Source organism: Carcharodon carcharias, chromosome 26, assembly GCF_017639515.1.
Source record: "Carcharodon carcharias isolate sCarCar2 chromosome 26, sCarCar2.pri, whole genome shotgun sequence".
In the NCBI taxonomy this organism is placed as follows: Eukaryota; Metazoa; Chordata; class Chondrichthyes; order Lamniformes; family Lamnidae; genus Carcharodon; species Carcharodon carcharias.
The window spans coordinates 34,652,747-34,662,680 of NC_054492.1; the positions used below are offsets into that span (position 1 = coordinate 34,652,747).

The 9,934-nt window shown below is 50.2% G+C and overlaps 1 protein-coding gene across 3 annotated transcripts in view; it reads right to left on the minus strand.

Annotated features, from left to right (window-relative positions):
* The window catches only part of kif7 (kinesin family member 7), a 35,883-nt gene extending 28,618 nt beyond the window's left edge, over positions 1-7,265 (minus strand). The window contains exons 1-2 of one of the 3 annotated variants that reach the window (XM_041175094.1): positions 7,167-7,265; positions 1,817-2,230 (exon numbers count right to left, since the gene is read on the minus strand). In XM_041175094.1, the coding sequence (XP_041031028.1) occupies positions 1,817-2,144 (328 nt within the window). In that variant the 5' untranslated portion in view covers positions 2,145-2,230; positions 7,167-7,265. Of the gene's footprint in view, positions 1-1,816; positions 2,231-6,193; positions 6,348-6,384; positions 6,477-7,166 lie in introns of those variants that run through there. The other 2 variants (XM_041175095.1, XM_041175093.1) reach the window with 2 other exon arrangements.
* Positions 7,266-9,934: the final 2,669 nt, after the last annotated feature.

A 9,934-nucleotide genomic window follows, 5' to 3' on the forward strand; every position in this document is an offset into this window, starting at 1 on the left:
TTACAGGGCCATAAAATTCTGCCCAATGTTTGTCTCCGGAAACTTATCCTACAATTAAAATCCGATTACTTATCATGCCAGCAAACATTTTCAGGCAGTTATTTGGCTATGGCTCCAATTTACAGCAATACTAATGAATAAAATGTATTTAATGCCTCATTTGGTGTTACAGACTCAAACAATGACCCTCGTGGACAAACCCCTCCTTTTTAAATGAGTTTAGTTTTGAGTTAACTGGGGAGTAAGTACTCTAGTTCAGGAGCTTTCATACTTCATAACCCTTAGGTAATGCACTACATGTCAGCTTCACACAAACCAGTGAAACAGAACTGTGCTGTTAAGCTGAAAATCAACTCAACAAGTTAACTACAACAGTTAAAAGAGCACTAAAAGAGCGCTTATCTATGGTTATTAGACTATGCATAAAACTTATCTAGACGACTCTGATATCCTGCTATAATACTTGGTTGGCCTCAGCCCCTGCCTGTTGCCAATATTTCTCCGAGAAGTGGTTCTGCAGACTCCAGGAACCCTCTCTCTGTCATTAACCACTCCCAGATGGCTAGATAATATGGTCAATTCAAACCAAGGCATACTGGCTTCTTGCTCATATCTAGTGATATAACCGTAGACAACAAAAATTTTAATTTCAACGAAAGAAAAAAGAATGCTTGCATTTATATAGCACCTTTCACAATATCAAGCTGACCAATAGGTACTTCTGAAGTGTAATCACTGTTGTTATTTAGGTAATCAGCAACCGGTGTGCAAAGTCCCATGTACAGCAATGAGAAAATGACCAGATCATCTAATTTCTAATGATGTGCACTGAGGGATAAATATTGGCCATTGCTGTCCATGAAAAAAATTATCACTGGATAGTGATTAGGAGCAAGAACCTTGGCTAATTTTTCCCTCTCTCCAGCACAGGGGCACTGCAGAAAATCTTAAGCTAACAACAAGGGATTAGGAAGACAAATGGAATATTGGAGTTTAATGCAAGGGGAATGGAACATTAAAAGTAAGGAAGTTTTGCTACAATTGTGCAGGCCAATGATGAGACCACATCTAGAGTATTGTGTACAGTTTTGGTCTCCGTATTTAAGGAAGGACATAATTGCATTAGAAACAGTTCACAAAAGGTTCATTTTGGAAGTGAACTGATTCCTGGGATGGGGGAATATCTTATGGGGAAAGGTTGAACAGGTTGGGTCTGTATCCATTGGAGTTTAGAAGATTGAGAGGTGATCTTATTGAAACAAGTAAGATCCTGAGGAGACTTGACATGGTGGATGGCGAGAGGATGTTTCCCCTTAGGGGAGAGACTAGAACTAGAGCACACAGTTTAAAATTAAGGGGGCTCCCATTTAAGATGGAGATGGGGTGAAAATTTTTCTCTGGAGGTCCTTTGTCTGTGAAACGCTCTTCCCCAGATAGTGGTAGAGGCCAGATCATTGAGTATTTTTAAGGCAGAGGTATTTAGACTCTTGACAACATGGGAGTCAAAGGATATAAGAGTAGGCAGGATAGTGGCATTGAGGCAACAATAAGCCATGATCTTATTGAATGGCGGAGCAGGCTCAAGAAGCCAAATGGCATACTCTTGGTCCTAATTCAAATGTTAACACCCAATTTGATATTAGATAACAACAGAGTGAGGATAGAGCCTAGCACCCTTCTGCTCTATACAACTTGGTACGATACCATGCATTGCATTTACTATGTGAGTCACAGAAAGAGCTTAAATGTTACATTTATTTTTATGCAGAGGTATCTGTGAATTTCTGAGTGTTAACTCCCCTGGTGCATAACTTACATATATAAGCTTCACCAACAGTATACGTTTTGCCTGATCCAGTCTGTCCATAGGCAAACACGGTGGCATTGAAACCCTCAAAGAAAGCCTCAACCAGTGGTTCCACACAGCTGCTGTACACCTCATCCTGGCTCGAAGTCTGATCAAAGATCACGTCAAATTGAAAATGTCGATTATTTCCAAGTGTAATCTGCTGCAAGTCGAGGTCGATGTGGACACAAGACTGATGTCCGTGTAAAATTTCCTTGGGCAACAGTGGTCTGATCCGGACTGCCACCCTGACAGGTGTCTCATCGGCTTTTGCGGAGCCACTTGGCTTTGGTGTCATACCTGAAGTCCAAAACAGCCACAGTGGGCAGCACAACTGGCCTGTTACCCAAGAATCCGAGTGCTTGCCAGCATCAGGCTGGCACACTGCAGAAGAAGAAAAAGAAAATTAACTTCGCTGATAATAGCACCCTTTCCCACTCAATAGGACCAATTATAAACTGCCAGATGATTTATAGGATTATTTCTTAAATGCATGAATTGTTTTTTTCCGCTTCCTCTCCTGAAAGTGCTGTTGTTTGGTGGGGAACATTCCTGTTCTTTCTGCTCCCACCAAAAGAAAAGTATTAGACATTTTCTGGGCCATTTTCAAGGTGGCCGTCAGCAGTCCCTGCTTATCACAGCCAGCCTCCCATCTGAATCAGGCTAGTGTCTGGGCCACCTGTCTCAGGACACTACCCAAGATGGCGGATGTATCAGTACAAATGTGGCAATGAGTGAACCAAAGCTCCTATTAGGGCCTTTGCTGCCCTGTTTATGCCAGGTGAACAGAACCAAAACAATCTTTGGAGTTTAGTTGAACAGGTTGGATCTGTACCTATCAAAATAATCCCTCTGCTCTTGCCACACCCACATAAAAGTAAAACAAAAATAAAAATAGCTGGAAAAACTCAGCAGGTCTGACAGCATCTGCGGAGAGGAACACAGTTAACGTTTCGAGTCCGTATGACCCCTCATCAAAACTAAGGAAAAAAAGAAATGAAGTGAAATATAAGCTGGTTGAGGGGGGTGGGACAGGTAAAACTGGATAGAGGGCCAGTGATAGATGGACGCAAAGAAGAGATTGCCAAAGATGTCACAGACAAAAGGACAAAGGGGTGTTGACAGTGGTGATATTAGCTAAGAGATGTGCTAATGGTGACATTAAGGATAGAAAGCAGGACGAGCAAGTGAAAGATAGCCCTAGTGGGGGTGGGGTGGGGTGAAAGGATCGAAATAGGCTAAAAGGTGGAGATGAAACAATGGATGGGAATACATTTAAAAATAATGGAAAAAGGAAAATATAAATAATTAGAAAAAGGTGATCAGAAAGGGGTGGTGATGGAGGAGAGAGTTCATAATATCCAGTTCAACAACTTCAGATCAAGTCCGGCAGGCTGTAAAGTGCCTAATCGGAAGATGACACAAAAGTAAATGTGCGCTGGAATTAAGGAGAAAAGTCAACATTCCACAGATAGGATGACCATGAGACAGCCCAATCCCCTACTTTATAAAACTGAAAAATGACTGACAATCTACTGAACTCAATCTGACAACACATGGTCTCTGCAATTTAATACAAAATGCAGAGTGCAGTAGACTTCTCACTTCAATTCTGTTTGGAGGAGGCAATGGTGTAGTGGGATTGTCGCTGGACTAGTAATCCAGGGACCTAGGGTAATGCTCTGGGGTCCTGGGTTTGAATCCCACCATGGCAGATGGTGGAATTCAAATTCAATAAAATTCTGGAATTAAAAATCTAATGATGACCAAGGAACCATTGTTGATTGTTGTAAAAACCCATCTGGTTCACTAATGTCCTTGAGGGAGGGAAATCTGTCGTCCTTATCTGGCCTGGCCTACATGTGATTGACTCTGAAATGCCCTCTGAAATGGCCCAGCAAACCTCTCAGCTGTAACAAACCGTCACAAAAAAGGAATGAAATCGGACAGACCACCCGGCATCAACCTAGTCCTGTCAACCCTGCAAAGTCTTCCTTACTAATATCTGGGGGCTAGTGCCAAAATTGGGAGAGCTGTCTCACAGACTGGTCAAGCAACAGCCTGACATAGTCATCCTCACGGAATCATACCTTATAGATAATGTCCCAGACACCACCATCACCATCCCTGGGTATGTCCTATCCCAGCGGCAAGACAGGCCCAGCAGAGGTGGTGGCACAGTGGTATACAGTCGGGAAGGAATTGCCCTGGGAGCCCTCAACATTGACTCCGGACCCATGAAGTCTCATGGCATCAGGTCAAACATGGACAAGGAAACCTCCTGCTGATTACCACATATCGCCCTCCCGCAGCTGATGAATTAGTGCTCCTCCATGTTGAACACCACTTCAAGGAAGCACTGAGGGTAGCAAGGGCGCAGAATGTACTCTGGGTGGGGGATTTCAATGTCCATTTGCTACAATCTTCAGCTAGAAGTGCCAAGTGGATGATCCATCTTGGCCTCCTCTGGAGATCCCCAGCATCACAGATGCCAGTCTTCAGTCAATTCGATTCACCCCACGTGATATCAAGATGGCACTGGATACTGCAAAGGCTATGGGCAATAGCAATGAAGGCTTTTGCCCCAGAACTTGCCGCACCCCTAGCCAAGCTGTTCCAGTACAGCTACAACACTGGCATCTACCCGGCTATGTGAAAAATTACCCAGGTATGTCCTGTACACAAAAAGCAGGACAAATCCAACCTGGCCAATTACAGCACCATCAGTCTACTCTTGATCATCAGAAAAGTAATGGAAGGGGTCATCAACAGTGCTATCAAGTGGCACTTGCTTAACAATAACCTGCTCACTGATGCCCATTTTGGGTTCTGCCAGGGATGTTCGCTGATGATTGAATAATGTTCAGCACCATTCATGACTCCTCAGATACTGAAGCAGTCCATATTCAAATGCAGCAAGACCTGGACAATATCCAGACTTGGGCTGGCGAATGACAAGTGACATTCGCGGCACACAAATGTCAAGCAATGACCATCTCCAACAAGAGAGAATCCAACCATTGCCTCTTGATATTCAATGGCATTACAATCACTGAATCCCCCACTATCAACATTCTGCGGTTTACCATTGACCAGAAATTGAACTGGACTAGTCATATAAACACTGTGGCTACAACAGCAGGTCAGAGGCTCACAACCCTGCGACAAGTAACTCATCTCCTGACTCCCCAAAGCCTGTCCACCATCTACAAGGTACAAGTCAGGAGTGTGATAGAATACTCCCCACTTGCCTGGATGAGTGCAGCTCCAACAACACTCAAGAAGCTTGACACAGTCAAGGACAAAGCAGCCCACTTGATTAGCACCACATCCACAAACATTCACTACCCCCACGACTGACACAGAGTAGCAGCAGTGTGTACCATCTACAAGATGCACTGCAGGAATTCACCAAGGGTCCTTAGACAGCACCTTCCAAACCCACAACGACTACCATCTCGAAGGACAAGGGCAGCAGATAGATGGGAATGCCACCAGCTGGAAGTTCCTGTCCAAGTCACTCACCATCCTGACTTGGAAATATATCGCTGTTCCTTCACTGTCGCTGGGTCAAAATCCTGGAACTCCCTTCCTAACAGCACTGTGGGTGTACCTACACCACAGGGACAGCAGCGGTTCAAGAAGGCAGCTCACCACCACCTTCTCAAGGGCAAGTGGGGATGGGCAATAAATGCTGGCCCAGCCAGTGAAGCCCACATCCACTGGCCCAGCCAGTGAAGCCCACATCCGTTGAAGGAATAAAAAAATTTTTTAAAAAGGACACCTGCTTAATTATTTGCACGCTAAAATGATCATAATTCTGCAATAGTTTTATTATTTTATACTTTAAATTTTAATGATTGTCTATAACTACATTATGATTTATGATTATTTGTTTTATTTGTATTGTCATCACAACTCAGCATCTACCACTGTGAAGATTTTTCAATAAACCCATTATCTATCTATTTAGGATAGATGTGAAACAGCAGTCAGAAAGGAAAGATATTAAAAATTGATATAATTATCATTTACTAATCTTGAGCTCTCTGATAATTTATTATCTCTCATAAAGACATGAGCAAAAAGTCAATATGTAGCTCATTTCTAGTCACTCCTCCACTAACTTTTCTGCGTCGTGCACAGAACTTTGCTGTTAATGGTAATGGCTTGCACCTCGCCTTGCATCAGGATCATTCAACTGCACGTTAGTAAAACAAGTAGAATTTCAAAGCAGCAACAAGAGGCACTGTAACAAATGACTGGACTTGTGTAACAATTTAATTTTAAGTTATGTCACAATGACAATTCTTTCCTAAATGTCCACTTTGTGCCCCCATTTCCCACCTCATCATTCTCATTCTACAGTTCCATGGAGGCCAACTATGCCCCAGCTGATCAGTGATGTCTATCTATTTTATGAGTTGTCAAATTGCACCAGTAATCTCATCTCAGTGGCTATTTTTCACATCAAACAATACAGCAACTGTCAACCAGGCATTGAATCATAGCCTTCTTCAACATTCATTCATGTACACCTTCCAGCAGGCAGTGAAGGTGGCTCAGAAGCCAATTCAATGAGCCTTGTGATTTCAACCAGCAATCTTGCTCAAAGGATTTCTGAACTTCAAAAAGGTGTTAGGATTTTGGAAGCTCGGAGGGATGGGGAAAAGGGTTAGGGGCTGAGAGGGGAGGGGAGTGGAGATAACGGGGGTGGGTGGAGAGGGGATAATGGGGGATGGAGGGGGAGAGGAGATAAGGGTGGATGGAGGGGGAGAGGAGATAAGATGGGGGGATGAAGGGGGGTGATGAGAGGGGTGGAGGGGGTGAATGGGGCGATAGATGGGGCTGAAGGGGGTGTTGAGGGGGTTGGAGGGTGTGGGGGGGGGGTGGAGGGGGTTGATGAGGGGAATGGAGGTAGATCGGAGGGGAAAGGGGGGATCGAGGGGGGAATGGGGGGATCGAGGGGGAATGGGGGGAATCGAGGGGGAGAGGGAGATGGAGGTGGAGGTGGAGGGGGGAGGGGGAGATGGAGGGGGAGGGGGAGATGGAGGGGGGTGAAGGGAATGGGGGGATCGAGGGGGAGGCGGAGATGGAGGGAGTGGAGGAGGTGGAGGGGGAGTGGAGGAGGTGGAGGGGTTGCATGGGGTGGAGGGGGTAAAGTTGTCTCCATGCGGGTGCGGCGATGAAAGCCCAGGGCGATGCCATCAGGGGCCGCTCAATGCGTCTCGGACTCTCAGTGTGAGCCGCTGCCGCTGAGCCCCCGGTACCGCCCAGGGAAGCAGCCCGAATAAACCCTGGGATTAAAGCAGACACTGACCGGGGGGCGGGGCGGGGGGAAAGGGCGACTCCCGGGCGCAGAATCCAACAGTCCCCGGGGCTGAGATGGAGAAACCGGAACCAGATCCGGCGCTCAGGAAACGCGTCACCCACAATGCGACAGCGGAGCAGGGGGCAGAGAGACGGCATAGGTAAGGGGGGCGGCGGGGGCGGCAAGGGGCAGGGCGGGGCGGGGCGGGGCAGGGCGGGGGGAGCAAAGGGGGAAGGGGGAGTGGGTTGGGGGGGAAGGGGGAGTGGAAGGGGCAGGGGGAAAGGGGAGTGGGGGAAAGGGGAGTGGGGGCAAGGGGAGGCAGGCAGTGAGGGGCAGGGGCAGCAAGGGGTGGAGGCAAAGGGGGGTGAGGATTGGAGGCAAGAGGGGTGGGGGCAAGGGGAAGGGGGAGGGAGGGGTGGGGGCAAGGGGAAGGGGGAGGGAAGGGAGTGGGCAAGGGGGGGAGGGAAGGGAGTGGGCGAGGGGAGGGAAAGGCAGGGAGGGGTAGGAGGAGGAGGAGGGGGAGGGAAAGGGGGGAGGAGGGGGAAGGGGAGGGAAGGGGTGGGGACAGGGGAGGGGCAGGAGGGGTCAAGGGTTTGGGGGCAAGGGGTTAAAGGGGTGGGGGCAAAGGTTCAAGGGGGGAGGGGGCAAGAGGGGTCAAGGAGGAGGGGGGATTGGGGGAGGGGTGAGGGCAAGGGTGAGGGAAGGGGCAAGGGGGATGAGGGGAGGGGGGATGAGGGGAGGGGGGATGAGGGGGAGGGGGAGGGGGGATGAGGGGGAGGGGGAGGGGGGATGAGGGGGAGGGGTGAGGGAAGGGGCAAGGGAGATGGGGGGAGGGGGATGAGGGGAGGGGGAGGGGGGCGGGAGGGAAGGGGGCAGGGGCAAGTGGGCAGAGGCGAGTGAGGGGAGGGGGCAGGGGCGAGTGAGGGGAGGGGGCAGGGACGAGTGAGGGGAGGGGGCGAGTGAGGGGAGGGGGCAGGGGTGAGTGAGGGGAGGGGGAAGGGGGAAGGGGCAAGGGGGGAAGGGGGCAGGGGCGTGAGGGGAGGGGGGCAGGAGGGAGGGAAGGGGGCAGGGGCAAGTGGGCAGAGGCGAGTGAGGGGAGGGGGCAGGGGCGAGTGAGGGGAGGGGGCAGGGACGTGAGGGGAGGGGGCGAGTGAGGGGAGGGGGCAGGGGTGAGTGAGGGGAGGGGGAAGGGGGAAGGGGCAAGGGGGGAAGGGGGCAGGGGCGTGAGGGGAGGGGGCAGAGGCGTGAGGGGAGGGGGCAGGGGCGAGGGAGGGGAGGGGGCAAGGGGAGAGTGCAGGGGGAGGGGACAAGTGGCAGGAGGGGTCAAGGGGGGATGGGGCAAGGGGCAGGAGGGGTCAAGGGGGAGGGGGCAAGTGGGGGAGGGTAGGGGCAAGGGGGCGTGAGAGGAGTGGGGATGCAGGGACGAGCGAGGGGAGGGGACAAGCGGCAGGAGGGGGCGGGGCACAAGGGGGAAGGGTCAAGGGGGAGGGGGCATGGGGGGGGGGGCAAGGGGCAGGAGGTGTCAAGGGGGAGGGGGCAGAGGCGAGTGAGGGGAGGGGGCAGAGGCAAGTGATGGGAGGGAGCAGGGATGAGGGAGGGGCAAGGTGGGGAGGGGCGCGGCGACATGGGGCGAGGGGTGGGGGCGTGTACAGCGGCTGAGGGGCAGGGGGGATGGGCAGGGGTTGCAATGGGCAGGGGGTGAGGGGCAGGGGAGGGGAGGAGGCAGAGGCGGCGGGAGAGGGGGCGGAGGGTCGGGGGAGCAGGTGTTGAGGGGCCGGGTTGGGGGGGGGGGCGGTCAGGGGGCAGTGGCTGTGATTAGGGTAGAGACACTGGGAATGAGCTGTGATGGTGAGAGTGATGGGTACAGGGTATCACAGCAGAGACAGAGAGACTGAGGCAGGGAGAGAGGAGATGGATGAGGAAAATGGAGTGTGATAGAGAAAGAGACAGGGACAGAAAGAAAGAGGAATGGAGATGGCCAGAATTGAAAGAAGACATGTGGAGATAGGTAAAGCTGGAGTTTCATAAAGGCAAAAAAAGTGCAAAATTATTGTTGAGATAGATTGCAGAAGTCAGCCAGTGGGAACCCAGAAAAATATAGCCTCTCCTGGTTTCAATGGTAGGGTTTATCTTGCTCGGATACAGTACCTACCATAAATCAACTCTTTACACTTTAGACTCCTGGAGACCAATGGACACAATGCTGTTTATGCGTGGCCACTAAAGTTACCTCTGCCATCACTAACAGCACAAGAGAAAGCAGCACTGGTCAAATAGGAGATCAGTAAAGCTTGAAAGGGCTGTTTCACAATATCATTGCCATAAGTTGTAGTAGCATAAGTAGACCATTCGGCCCATCGAGGTCTGCTCCACCGTTCAATGAGATCATGGCTGATCTGATAATCCTCAACTCCATTTTCCATGCACAGTGGCAGTAGTGTGTACCATCTATAAGATGCACTGCAAGAATCACCAAGACTCCTTAGACATCACCTTCCAAACCCATGACCCCTACCATCTAGAAGGATAAGGGCAGCAGATGCATGGGAACACTACCACCTGGAAGTTCCCCTCCAAGCTATATACGATCCTGACTTGGAACTATATTGCCATTCTTTCACTGTCACTGTGAAGGTCAAAAGCCTGGAACTCCACCTCCCCACCCACTAATAACACTGTGGGTGTACCTACAGCACATGGACTGCAGCAGTTCAAGAAGACAGCTCATCACCACTTTCTCACGGGCAATTAGGGATGGGCAATAAATGCTGGCCTCA